At 41.4% G+C, this 14,123-nt stretch overlaps 1 protein-coding gene across 1 annotated transcript in view; it reads right to left on the bottom strand.

The window, feature by feature from the left end:
• LOC134341076 (cell division cycle protein 27 homolog) overlaps positions 1 to 14,123 on the bottom strand; it is a 272,971-nt gene that overhangs the window by 232,897 nt on the left and 25,951 nt on the right. The window contains exons 3-4 of the mRNA XM_063038824.1: positions 8,888 to 9,035; positions 203 to 328 (exon numbers count right to left, since the gene is read on the bottom strand). Of these exons, the coding sequence (XP_062894894.1) occupies positions 203 to 328; positions 8,888 to 9,035 (274 nt within the window). The remainder of the gene's footprint in view (positions 1 to 202; positions 329 to 8,887; positions 9,036 to 14,123) is intronic.

Genomic DNA, 14,123 nt, shown 5'->3' with positions numbered 1-14,123 from the left:
TTCAAAGTCGCACACAGCTGGATTTAGATGGTCAAATCTGAACATTTAGATTAACATTTTAGATTTTTGATTGCAGATGCAGCACACATTCCCTTATACCATCCTAATCTGAAATGATATTACTTTAGATATTCATACATCTCTTCAGAAAGACTCAAAACCAATCAAAAATTTAAAATCCAACACACAGCGGTATACTTACCAGTATATATGTCCTAATAAAGACAATGAAAAACATGCTGAATCTCCAAACTCTGTAGTAATATCATCATGTCTTTTCTGTTTGTTCAGTATTCCACCAGCTAAAATCTGTTCACTCTCTGCCAGTCTGGAGGAATAAGAAGCATGAATTATTTCATAGGATTAAAATTATCAGGATCTCTAGTACACTATTCTTGCCTGAACAGTAGTGACTATTTAACTTCCTACAAAATAAGGAGAGACAAGTCTAGAAACAGCAATCTATCTACACAAGGTGATGAAGTCATTTTGTTTACAGTCTGGACAAAGTAAGTCAATCTCTACTTTCATTCAGAAAATAAGTAAGTATGGGATTCAAGGACATCTTGCTTTGGGTGGATCCAGAATTGGCTTGCCCACAGAAGGCATACGGTGGTTGTAGATGGTTCGTATTCTGCATGGAGGTTGGCGATCAGTGGTGTTCCACAGGAATCTGTTCTGGGACCCCTCCTCTTTGTGATTCTTATAAATGACCTGGATGAGGAAGTAGAAGGTTGGATTAGTAAGTTTGCTGATGACGCAAAGGTTGGGGGAGTTGTGCATAGTGTGGAGGGCTGTCAGAGGTTACAGCAGGACACCAACAAGATGCAGAACCGGGCTGAGAAGTGGCAGATGGACTTCAAACCAGGTAAGTGTGAAGTGGTTCATTTTGAAAGGTGAAATTTTAAGGCAGAATATAATATTAATGGTAAGACTCTTGGCAGTATGGAGGATCACAGATATCTTAGGGTGGTGTCCACTGGACACTCAGGAGCTACTGCTCAGATTGAAAGTGTTGTTAAGAGGGCATATGCTGTGTTGGCATTCATTAACCATGGGACTGAGTTCAAGAGTCATGAGGTAATGTTGCAGTTATGTAAGACCTTGGTTAGACCCCACTTGGAGTACTGTGTTCATTTCTGGTCACTTCACTACGGGAAGGATGTGGATACAGGTGTCTGCTGCTTTTTGAATGTTCGCTTTACGAAACCTCACTGTTACGAAAGACCTACGTTAGTTCCCTGCTTTTGCTAACAGAAGGTGTTCTCACTGTTACGAAAAAAGGCAGGGCGCGAAAAAAAAATCAGCGCATGCCCTGAGCAGCCGCTCTCCCCTGGATTCGGAATGGCATTCTCACCGGCATTGCTTAAACATGTGCCTGTGAGCAGCAGTTTGCAAGATGAGTTCTACGGAACGGAAAAGCCTAAAAGAACTCATAAGGGTGTTACACTTAGCATAAAACTAGACATAATTAAGCGTTTTGATCGTGGCGAACCAAGTAAGGACAAAGTGAGTCTGGCTTGTGGAAGTTGACGAAGATGATGTTGAAGAGGTTTTGGCATCCCATGACCAAGAACTGATAGATGAAGAGCTGATGCAATTGGAAGAGGAAAGGATAACAATCGAAACCGAATGAGTAATGATAAAGCATGACTTTAATTTTGAAGTTAGCCCGGCACCTAATTAATTAGCATGTTTATTTTGTTATTATGTTTATTTTGGCTTTTATCTTAAAGATGTGCTGTGTGCCTCCCAGCTACTGCTGTACCCCTGCATGCTTCGCGGATCGGTATCGGTTCGCTGCCCGGAAGGTGGGGGCCACTGTACCACCCCAACCTCCACCAACTCAGTCTAACACACCATCATCAGTGTGCTTGGCAAGCTGTCTTCCCGATTCCTGTAAGTGATACTATACTGTACATACATTATTTCTGCTTTATATCGGCTGTGTATTTTTATGTGTTATTTGGTAGCTTCATAGCTTAAAGGTTACTGGAGAGTGCTTGCGTCGTGTTTCTGTGGAGAGCGCTTGCATGAGACTTTCGCTGCGGAGAACAGTTCGGGCAATGTTTGTGGAAAAGTACTTTTACTTTATATAGGCGACGGTTAGTCCTGACGAAGGGTCTGGGCCTGAAACGTCGACTGTACCTCTTCCTAGAGATGCTGCCTGGCCTGCTGCGTTCACCAGCAAATTTGATGTGTGTTGCTTGAATTTCCAGCATCAGCAGAATTCCTCATGTTTGCCTCTTTCAGTAATTTAGGTGAAAAAGCATAAACACTTATGATAAACTTAACATTTCATTTCAGGAGAATTTATTTTTAATGTGTGATTTCACTACTAAAACATATTGAATCAAAATTAGCAGATCAATCACCTTCACCATGTTAAATAAAATTAACATTAAATGCATTTGCCTGGACAATTCAATCACAGAGTTGATGTCAAAACGGATTGGAACAAGGATCATTTAAAGTTAGACAAGCTTCCTATTCCAGATTACAGGAACAAAGCATAATTATGTCAGTGCAGTCCCCTTATCACACTGCAGAATAGTCATTTATCTGATTAAGTCAGCTTAAACTTACAAACCAAGAAACTGTATATCCATTTGGAATTCAAAAAATATCAAATTAAGCTCAGCAAAATCTGAATTTCCCCATTAGCCAAACTGACAATGCTTAAATGCCTAACTAAAACTAGTTAAAATGCCTAAATAAACCAATTCCTTCTACATACACCTTGTCCTTATTTCTCCTTTCCTGCACTTTTCATGTGTCTCTCTTAAATACCTTTATTTTATTTGTTTCTATTTTGTGTGCTGGTAGAACATTAAAAATTGCTGCGCTCCCTGTAAAAAATAGCTGGGCTTTGAACTAATCTTCCTCACCTTAAATGCAAGTCCCCAAGTGGGCAGTTTGCACTTTGCGTAATGCAAGCATTTTTAAATGCCTCTTATGTAAGAATGAATGTGCAGTGATTGGAAATCATTCAGCAGAGATTTATGAGAAGGGAATGTTAATATAGGAGCAGTATTTGACGGCTCTGGGTCTGTACTTGCTGGAGTTTAGAAGAATAAATGAACATCGCACTGAAATCTATTGAATATTGAAAGACCTAGAATTGTCATGGAGAGGTTGATCTCAATATTGGTGGAATGTAGAGAGATAGATACTTTATTGATCCCAAAGGAAATTACAGTATAACTGTAGCATTACAAGTGCATAGATATAACTATTAAAACATAAGGTCATCCCTTTAGAACAGAGATGTGGATGAGTTTCTTTAACTATAGAGTAGTAAAGCTGTGGAATTCATTGCCATAGATAGCTGTGCAAGTCAAGTCAGTGGGTTGATAGGTTCCTGATTAATAAACATGTCAAAGATAACGGGCAGGAGTCAGTGAATGTGTTAAGAGGAATAATAAATCAGTCATGTTAGAATGGTAGAACAGACTCAATGGGCTGAATGTCCTAATTCCATTTCTACATCATGACTCTCTCCTTTGTTTCTGTATTATTATTATAAAGTGCCCAGAAATGAATGCAAAACTACAGGTGCAGCTGAACCAGAATTTTATAAAACTGTAACATAACTTCTTTGTACTTGTACTCAATGCCTTGACAACTTAAGGCAAGTAGTTTACATACCATCTTGTGAAAAAATATTAGACAGTGCTTTATGCTCACACATTCCATGTGATAGTGTGGCTTCATATGTTCTTGTCAATATGTCAATACCAATTTCTGGGAAACTTACCAAGACCTTTCTCTCCGTTGATAAGGGAATCAAACAACGTCTAGAAATTTAGTCACCCTCAATCTATCATGAATATCAACAACTAAACCTCTATAGATGTGTGGTAGAAACTGTATTGACGGGCTGCATTATGGCCTGGTATAGGAACACCACTGCCTTTGAATGCAAAATCCAATAAAAAACTAATGGATTTAGATTTTGGATCGGGACTACAGAGTGATGTGGGAGCTGAATTCTGAAGGAAGGCAGTTTTTAAAAAAACTTTGAGTGCAAGAAGGACGAGACTGCGCAGGCGTGTGACATCATCAGGACACCGCAGAGACTTTAAAAAGACCACCCGCGGGCAGCTGAGTGAGTGGGAGCAGAGTGTAGGGCTTTGGCTTCAACGGGAAGAGGCGAGAGTGAAGCACCAACTCTATTTTTTCTCTCCCCACCCCTCCCTCCTTTTGTGGATCGGCCCAGACAGACAGGAACAGCAGGGCTCTCACAGCTAACAGTACGAGCTAACGGTTTAAAAAGAGCGTCTGTTTAGCAAGGTAAGTGGGTGAGCAGACTTATTTTACCTGTTTCATTCCTGTAGAATTAGATAGCATGCCTGCAGGGTTAGTGCTTTGTTCAGGGTGTCAGATGTGGGAATCCTGGGAGACCTCCAGCCTCCCTGATGGCTATATCTGCGCCAGGTGTACTGAGATGCAGCTCCTCAGAGACTGTGTTCGGGATCTGGAGCTGCAGCTTGATGACCTACTGCTTATCAGGCAAAGTGAAGAGGTGATAGACAGGAGCTACAGGGAGGTAGTCATCGCTAGGCTACAGGGGTCAGAAAACTGGGTCACTGTCAAGCGAGGGAAGGGAAATGCCCGGATAGTGGAGAGCACACCTGTGGCTGCCCCCTCAGCAACAAATATATTGTTCTGGATGCTGTTGAGGGGGATGACCTGACAGGGGACGCCCACAGTGACCGGGTCTCTGGCACTGAGCATGGCGCTGTTGTGCAGGAGAGAAGGAGAGAGAAGAGAAATGCGGTAGTCGTGGGGGATTCCATAGTCAGTGGAACGGACAGGAGATTCTGTGAGCCTGATAGAGATAGCCGCATGGTGTGTTGCCTCCCAGGTGCCAGGGTACGTGATGTCCAATGACATAGATAGGACAAAGGAGGAGGTCCTGAAGAGAGATTTCCAGGAGTTAGGAAGGAAGCTGAGAAGCAGGACCTCCAGGGTAGTAATCTCGGGATTGCTACCTGTGCCACATGCTAGCGAGGGCAAGAATAGTAGGATCAGGCAGATGAATGCGTGGCTGAGAGACTGGTGCAGGGGGCAGGGCTTCAGATTCTTGGATAATTGAGATCTCTTCTGGGGCAAGTATGACCTGTTCAAAAAGGACAGATTACACCTGAACCCGAAAGGAACCAATATCCTGGCGGGAAAGTTTAATACAGCTGTTGGGGAAGGTATAAACTAATTTGGCAGGGGGATAGGAACCAGAATGACAGAGCAGAGGAAGGGGAAAACATAAATAAATCTATCATAGTAAGCAGTAAAGATGTCAAGAAAGACAAGCAGGTGATGGGGCAAATTTGTAGCCATTGGGATGAGTTGCAGTGCAATAAAGTTGCAGTGAAATCAAAGCGAAAAGTACCAAATACTGGTCTCAAGATGTTATATTTAAATGCACGCAGCATAAGGAATAAGGTGGATGATCTTGTCGTACAGCTACAGATTGGCAGGTATGATATCGTGGCCATCACTGAGACCTGGCTAAAGAATGCATGTCTCTGGGAGCTGAACGTCCAAGGATACACGGTGTATCAGAAGGATAGGAAGGTAGGCGTGGCTTTATTGGTAAGGAATGATATTAAATCATTAGAAAGAGGTGATATAGGATCGGAAGGTGCAGAATCTTTATGGGTTGAGCTAAGAAATTGCAGGGGTTAAAAGACCCTGATGGCAGTAATTTATAGGCCTCCAAACAGCTGCAGGGATGTGGACTACAAATTACAACTGGAAATAGAAAAGGCTTGTCAGAAGGGCAGTGTTATGATAATTGTGGGGGATTTTAACATGCAAGTGGATTGGGAAAATCAGGTCGGCACTGGATCTCAAGAAAGAGAATTTGTAGAATGTCTGCGAGATGGCGTTTTAGAACAGCTTGTTGCTGAGCCCGCTAGGGGATCGACTGTACTGGATTGGTATTGTGTAATGAACTGGAGGTGATTAGAGAGATTGAGGTGAAGGAACCCTTAGGAGGCAGTGATCATAATATGACTGAGTTCACTGTGAAATTTGAAAAAGAGAAGCCGAAATCTGATGTGTCGGTATTTCAGTGGAGTAAAGGAAATTACAGTGGCATGAGAGAGGAACTGGCCAAAGTTGACTGGAAAGGGACACTGGCAGGAAAGACGGCAGAGCAGCAGTGGCTGGAGTTTATGCGAGAAGTGAAGAAGGTGCAAGACAGGTATATTCCAAAAAAGAAGAAATTTTCCAATGGAAAAAGGATGCAACTGTGATTGACAAGAGAGGTCAAAGCCAAAGTTAAAGCAAAGGAGAGGGCATACCAGGAAGGAAAATTAGTGGGAAGACAGAGGATTGGGAAGTTTTTAAAACCTTACAAAAGGAAACCAAGAAGATCATTAAGAGGGAAAAAATTAACAGTGAAAGGAAGCTAGCAAATAATATCAAAGAGGATACAAAAAGCTTTTTCAAGTATATAAACAGTAAAAGATAGGTGAGAGTAGATATAGGACCGATAGAAAATGATGCTGGAGAAATTATAATGGGAGATAAGGAGATGGCAGAGGAACTAAATGAGTATTTTGCATCAGTCTTCACTGAGGAAGACATTAGCAGTATATCGGACACTCAAGGGTGGCAGGGAAGAGAAGTGTGCGCAGTCACAATTACGACAGAGAAAGTACTCAGGAAGCTGAATAGTCTAGAGGTAAATAAATCTCCTGGACCAGATGGAATGCACCCGCGTGTTCTGAAGGAAGTAGCTGTGGAGATTGCGGAGGCATTAGCGATGATTTTTCAAATGTCAATAGATTCTGGCATGGTTCCGAAGGACTGGAAGATTGCAAATGTCACTCCGCTATTTAAGAAGGGGGCAATGAAGCAAAAAGGAAATTATAGACCTGTTAGCTTGACATCGGTGGTTGGGAAGTTGTTGGATTCGATTGTCAAGGATGAGGTTACAGAGAACCTGGAGGCATATGACAAGATAGGCAGAACTCAGCATGGATTCCTTAAAGGAAAACCCTGCCTGACAAACCTATTACAATTCTTTGAGGAAATTACCAGTAGGCTAGACAAGGGAGATGTAGTGGATGTTGTATATTTGGATTTTCAGAAGGCCTTTGACAAGGTGCCATACATGCGGCTACTTAACAAGATAAGAGCCCATAGAATTACGGGAAAGTTACTTACCTGGATAGAGCGTTGGCTGATTAGCAGGAAACAGAGAGTGGGAATAACGGGATCCTATTCTGGTTGGCTGCCGGTTATCAGTGGTGTTCCACAGGGGCCGCTTCTTTTTACATTGTCCATCAATGATTTGGATTATGGAATAGATGGCTTTGTGGCGAAGTTTGCTGACGATATGAAGATAGGTGGAGGGGCCGGTAGTGCTGAGGAAATGGTGAGTCTATAGACAGACTTGGTTAGATTGGAAGAATGGGCAGAGAAGTGGCAAATGAAGGACAATGTTGGAAAGTGTATGGTTATGCACTTTGGCAGAAATAATAAACGGGCAGACTATTACTTAAATGTGGAAAGAATTCAAAGTTTGGAGATGCAACGGGACTTGGGAGTCCTCCTACAGGATACCCTTAAGGTTAACCTCCAGGTTGAGTCCGTAGTGAAGAAGGTGAATGCAATGTTGGCATTCATTTCTAGAGGAATAGTGTATAGGAGCAGGGATGTGATGTTGAGGCTCTCTATAAGGCGCTGGTGAGACCTCACTTGGATTACTGTGGGCAGTTTTGGTCTCCTTATTTAAGAAAGGATGTGCTGACGTTGGAGAGGGTACAGAGAAGATTCACTAGAATGACTCTGGGAATGAGAGTGTTAACATATGAGGAACGTTTGTCCGCTCTTGGACTGTATTCCTTGGAATTTAGAAGAATGAGGGGAGACCTCATAGAAACATTTCAAGTGTTGAAAGGCACAGACAGAGTGGATGAGGCAAAGTTGTTTCCCATGATGGGGGAGTCTAGTACGAGAGGGCATGACTTAAGGATTGAAGGGCGCCCATTCAGAACAGAAATGCTAAGAAATTTTTTTAGTCAGATGGTGGTGAATCTATGGAATTTGTTGGCACGGGTGGCAGTGGAGGCCAAGTCATTGGGTATATTTAAGGCAGAGATTGATAGGTATCTGAGTAGCCAGGGCATCAAAGGTTATGGTGAGAAGCTGGGGGAGTGGGACTAAATGGGAGAATGGATCAGCTCATGATAAAATGGTGGAGCAAACTCGATGGGCCGAATGGCCGACTTCTGCTCCTTTGTCTTATGGTCTTATGGTCAGTACATCATGGTAAAGTCCTCCCAACCATTGAGTACATCTACATGAAACATTGTCGTAGAATAGCAGCATCCATCATCAAAGCTTCTCACAACCTGTGCCATGCTCTTTTCTTGCTGCTGCCATGAGGTAAAAGGTACAAGTTCCTCAGGACTTGCATCACAAAGTTCAAGAACAGTTGCTACCCCTCAACCATCAGACTCCTCAACACCCTTCTATTGAGAGGTTTTCACAACAAAATGATCTCACTTAAGGACTCTTTATCTTGTTATTTCATACTCTTATTATTTATTTGTAAGTGCATTTACACAATTTGTTGACTTCTATACTCTATTTGATCTTTATTTGATCCTGTTAACAGTTACTATTCTATAGATTTGCTGAATATACCCACAGGAAGAGAATCTCAAGGTTGTATGTGGTGACATACACATCCTCCGATAATAATATTTACTTTGAACTTTGTATAAACTGCTCCAATGTCTTAAAAAAAATCAGGGATCAAGGTTAAAATCATTTCAATCTGAAGGGAAACAAGCTTTAGAACTGTACATTCATTGCTTTGTTAATAGAGCCGGAGGTTATAATTTTCAAACTTCCATTCACTTTTACTTACTTGTTTACATCTATACAACATCTGGCAAGAAGATATTTGCATTGAGGAGTAGTACAACTATGAGTTTTCAAAAGCCGATAGGCTTTGTACGCTCTACCAGAGCGATAATAGCAGGTTGCTAAGAGAAACAGAGCATCTTCGGAACAAACTAAAGAATAAAATGAAAACATTTTCATTAAATACTAGACATTTTCTAAAAACCAATCACAATAACAAAATGATTAGGAAACAATATTTTACCTGCAGAGAACATTATTTAAAAAACCTACAAGTACTTTATACTATTTTCTGAAAGTACTATTGATGTGGACAAAACAGACAGGATTACAGTCATCATTCATCATTAGAGAAAGGGCTCTGCTAAACGACAGAATCATTGGTGTGTCAGATGGACTCGACAAGGTTTCATTTCATGGCCTGAATGAAAGCTTGAGTTTGTGACCTATAGCTTGTTGAGAGGCCTAAAAAGTAAAATTTTCAGGTTTTGAAATATGGGTTTTAAAAAATATTCACTGTTTCTTTCAAATCAAAGTTCTTAGTGGAAAACAAAATAATAATACCAAGTGCTACAAAAAATCATGAGACAATTCAGCTCAATTCAGAAAAACATTCTTTCATCCAATGAAATTAAAGGTGAATTTAACATTAAACCCAATAGCATTAATATTAATAAAAATAATTTTTGCTGGTGTCATCATAGTGACATGGAACACTACAGCACAGAAACAGACCCTTTAGACCACATAGTCTGCACCGAATCATGTTAATTTGCCTAGTCCCATTGATCTGGGTGCAGACAATAGTTTTTCATCATGTACCTATCCAAGTTTCTCTTGAATGTTGAAATCAAACTCCCAAACATCATTTGCATTGGTAGCTCATTCCACACTGTCATCACACTCGCAGTGATGGAGTTCTCTCTCACCTTTAACCCATGACCTCTAGTTCTAGTCTCACACTGCTTTAGTGGAAAAAGCTTGCATGCATTTACCCTATCTATTCCCCCCATAATTTTGTATTCCTCTATGAAATCTCCTCTTAGCCTTTGATGAATAAAGTCTAATCTATAACTCAGCTAGTCAAATCCCAGCAAAATGTCCTTATTATTTTTTCTGCAGTCTTTCAATCCAATGAACATACTTCCTGTTGATAGGTGACCAAAACTGCACATGGTACTCCAAATTAGGTCTCACCATTGTCTCAGATGATAAGACCATAAGATATAGGAGCAGAATTTGGCCAGTTGGCCCATCGAGTCTGCTCTGCCATTTCATCATGGCTGATTTAAATATCTCTGCTAGAGCCCCTGAAATTCCTGCACTAGACTCTCACAGGGTCTGAGGGAACACTTTGTCAGACCCTGGGGATTTATCCATCCTGATCTGGCTCGAGACAGCAAACATCTCCTTTGTAATCAGTACAGGGTAATGCCTTGCAACTGGCTTGCCTCAGTTCTACAGACTCTGTGTCTTCCAAGTAAATATAGATTCACAAAAAAAGATGCATTTAAGATCTCCCCAATCTCTTTCAGCTCCACACATAGGTTGCCACATATTTTGTCCCTTGCAATCCTATTGCTCTTAATACATCTGCAGATGGCTTCAGTTTTTCCTTTCACCATGTCTACTAGGGCAACCTCATGCCTTCTTTTAGCCCTCCAGGTTTCCTCCTTAAGTATTCTCTCACACTTCTTATACTTAATAAGTACATCATTAAGTTCCTACTTGCCTATACAGTACCAAGTCTTAGGTACATAAATATAGCTAGGGTGCCAAAGTAATTTTATGTATTACACTGTACTGCTGTCAGCAAAAAAAAATTCATGACATAACGTAACTGATAATAAACCTGATTCTAATATAGGTCTCTATTGTTGACCAAGAATGAGAAGGGGGGTAGTGAGATTGGAATCATGGCTGAAAAAGGGGGAAGGGACAGAGAAGTGAGTGGGAAGCACCAGAGTAATATTCTGTAATGAAATTACCTTGTCTAGTGACTCAGGGCTGGGTGTACCCACATCAATGCCACCCTTCCCAACCGTTGGCACTCCTTCTCTACCACCTGTCCCACACTCCTTTTACAGCCCTCCATTCTCACCATTTCCAGCATCCATTCCTCTGGTCAGATTTACACACTCAGTCTCCACTCCACAATGACACCTGCTATGCAGAACGTAATTTTTCTTATCCAGAGCCTCAATACTTCTCAAAAATCAGTTATCCTTGCCAATTTATTCTGAAACGAATATATAAACTCTATACTCTCAAAATTTCACTTTTGAGGGACCCCACTTACCAAGTACAACTTTACCAGAAAACAAACTGTCCCAATCCATCCTTCCTAGTGGACATGGTGAAAGGATCAAAATTGATCTTTCTTCAGTTTAGAAAGGAAAAGAGTACACAGTCAATGTTTCAAGCAGAGACATTCAGGACTGGAAAGAAAGAGAAGAAAGAGTGACAAGGTGGGGGGAGAACAGAGGAAGAAGTACAAGGTGGTTGGTGATGGGTGAAACAGGGAGGGGGGAGTAGTGAAGTAAAGAGCTGGGAAGTATATTCATGAAAGAGATAAAGGGCTGGAGAAGAGGGAATCTAATAGGAGAGGCTAAAGTCCATGGAAGATAAAGAAGGAGAAGCAGCAGAGGGATGTGATGGGTAGTCAAGGAGATAAGGTGAGAGAGAAAAACAGGAATGGGAAATACTGAAGAAGGGAGAGTTAAAATCACCTACTATGACAACCTTACTTGGAACAGATTGCAAACACTCTACAGATTTGCTCCTCTAAATCCCATGGATTATTGGGTGTTCTATAATATAATCCTATTACAGTTAGTTAGGAAGGTTCTATCGTTAACCATTAATATCGAAGTAGTAAAATGGATTCAGCAGTGGCTGGAAAGGAGATGCCGGAGAGTAGTGGTGGATAACTGTGTGTCAGATTGGAGGACAGTGTCTAGCGGTGTGCCTCAGGGATCTGTACTGGGTCCAATGTTGTTTGTAATATATATTAATGATCTGGATGATGGGGTGGTAAATTGGATTAGTAAGTATGCAGATGATACTAAGATAGGTGGCGTTGTGGATAATGAAGTAGGTTTTCAAAGCTTGCAGAGAGATTTAGGCCAGTTAGAAGAATGGGCTGAAAGATGGTAGATGGAGTTTAATGCTGATAAATGTGAGGTGCTACATTTTGGTAGGACTAATCAAAATAGGACATACAAGGTAAATAATAGGGCATTGAAGAATGCAGTGGAACAGAGGGATGTAGGAATAATGGTGCATAGTTCCCTGAAGCTGGAATTTCATGTGGATAGAGCGGTGAAGAAAGCTTTTGGTATGCTAGCCTTTATTAATCAGAGCATTGAGTATAGGAATTGGGATGTAATGTTGAAATTGTATAAGGCATTGGTGAGGCCAAATTTGGAGTATTGTGTATAGTTTTGGTCACCGAATTATAGGAAAGATGTCACCAAAATAGAGAGAGTACAGAGGAGGTTTACTAAAATGTTGCCTGGGTTTCATCTCCTAAGTTACAGAGAAAGGTTGAACACATTAGGTCTTTATTCTTTGGAACGTAGAAGGTTGAGGGGGGACTTGATAGAGGTGTTTAAAATTATGAGGGGGTTAGATAGAGTTGAGAGTTAAAGGGCAAGAGTTTAGGGGTAACATGAGGGGGAACTTCTTTACTCAGAGAGTGGTAGCTGTGTGCAACGAGCTTCCAACAGAAGTGGTTGAGGCAGGTTCGAAGTTGTTGCTTAAAGTTAAATTGGATAGATATATGGACATGAAAGGAATGGAGGATTATGGGCTGAGTGTAGGTTGGTGGAACTAGGTGAGAGTAAGAGTTCGGCACAGACTAGCAGGGCCAAGATGGCCTGTTTCTGTGCTGTATTTGTTATATGGTTAAAGTGGTCATTCCTTTCTTATTCCTCAGTTTTACCCATAGATCCTCACTAGACAAGCTGAACGGTCTATCCCACCTGAGCACTGCTGTGACAATTTCCTGACCAGTGATGCCACCCCTCCCTCTTTAATCCCTCCCATTCTATACTGGAACCATGGAGCACTGAAATGTGCCTTCGGCAACCAAGTCTCACTAATGACTACAATGTCATGATTTCGCATGCTGATCCATGCCTTACTCATGTACCTTTGCTATATTACCTCCTGCATTGAAATATACTCATATCAGAACATTATTATGTCCAATGAGTCAGAATTCAATTCCAGCACTGCTTGTAAAAAGTTTGCACTTTCTCCTCGTGACTGCATGGGTTTCCTCCAGATGTTCCAAGTTCCTCCCACACTCCAAAGATGCACCAGCCGGTAGGGTAATTGGTCATTGTAAACTGTCCTGTGATTAGGCAAGTGTTAAATAGGTGGGTTACTGGGCGGTGTGGCTTGTTGGGTTGGAAGGGCCTGTTCCACACTGTATCTCTAAATATATAAATAAAATAAATTAATCGCATCATGCTAAACGTTTTAATTCCTGACTTTGTATGTTAGATTTAAAAAAATCTTTCTTCACAACAATCCGCTATCTGTTTTGGCACTATGGTTTCCATCCCCCTATAACTCTATTTTAAACTCCATCATGTAGTATTAACAAACCTTCCTGCTAGGATATTAGTTGCCGTCAGGTTCAGGTGCAAACCGTCCTGTCTGAACAGGTCCCACCTTCCCTGGAGCCCAGTGATCCAAACATCTGACATCCTCCCACCTACACCATCTCTTTGGCCACAGTTAAACTGTCTGATCTTCCTTTTTCTGGCCTCAATAACACGTGGCATGGATAGCAATCTTAAGATCACAACCATGGAGGTTTTGTCCTTTAATTTAGCATCTAACTACCTGAATTCAGTTTGCATTACTACATTACTACTCATTTAATTGGTACTGACAAGGTCTACGGCTTCTGGCCGCTCACCTTCCCACATAAGAATGCTGAGAACACAATCCGAGAAGTCCCTGACCCTGGTATCCGGGAAGCACCACATCATTTAGGAATCATGTGCTCGTCAACAGAACCTCCTCTCTAGTCCCCTAAATAATGGATACCTCATCACTACTGCGCATGCGCCGGTCGTGCATGCAGCCTGTTACAGCCATTCCGACTAGTTCTCTTACTTTTCTCTTCTTACTTTTTTAACTTACGTTATTTGTCGTATTTTTTTCACGGTAACACGTTGAAGCTGCACCCTCAGGTGGAGAGAGTTGTACTTGGGTTTTTAGCGTAG

Source organism: Mobula hypostoma, chromosome Y (genome assembly GCF_963921235.1).
Source record: "Mobula hypostoma chromosome Y, sMobHyp1.1, whole genome shotgun sequence".
Classification (NCBI taxonomy): domain Eukaryota; kingdom Metazoa; phylum Chordata; class Chondrichthyes; order Myliobatiformes; family Myliobatidae; genus Mobula; species Mobula hypostoma.
The sequence above is the reverse complement of the archived record's forward strand: the minus strand, read 5'-3'. Positions and strand labels throughout refer to the sequence as shown.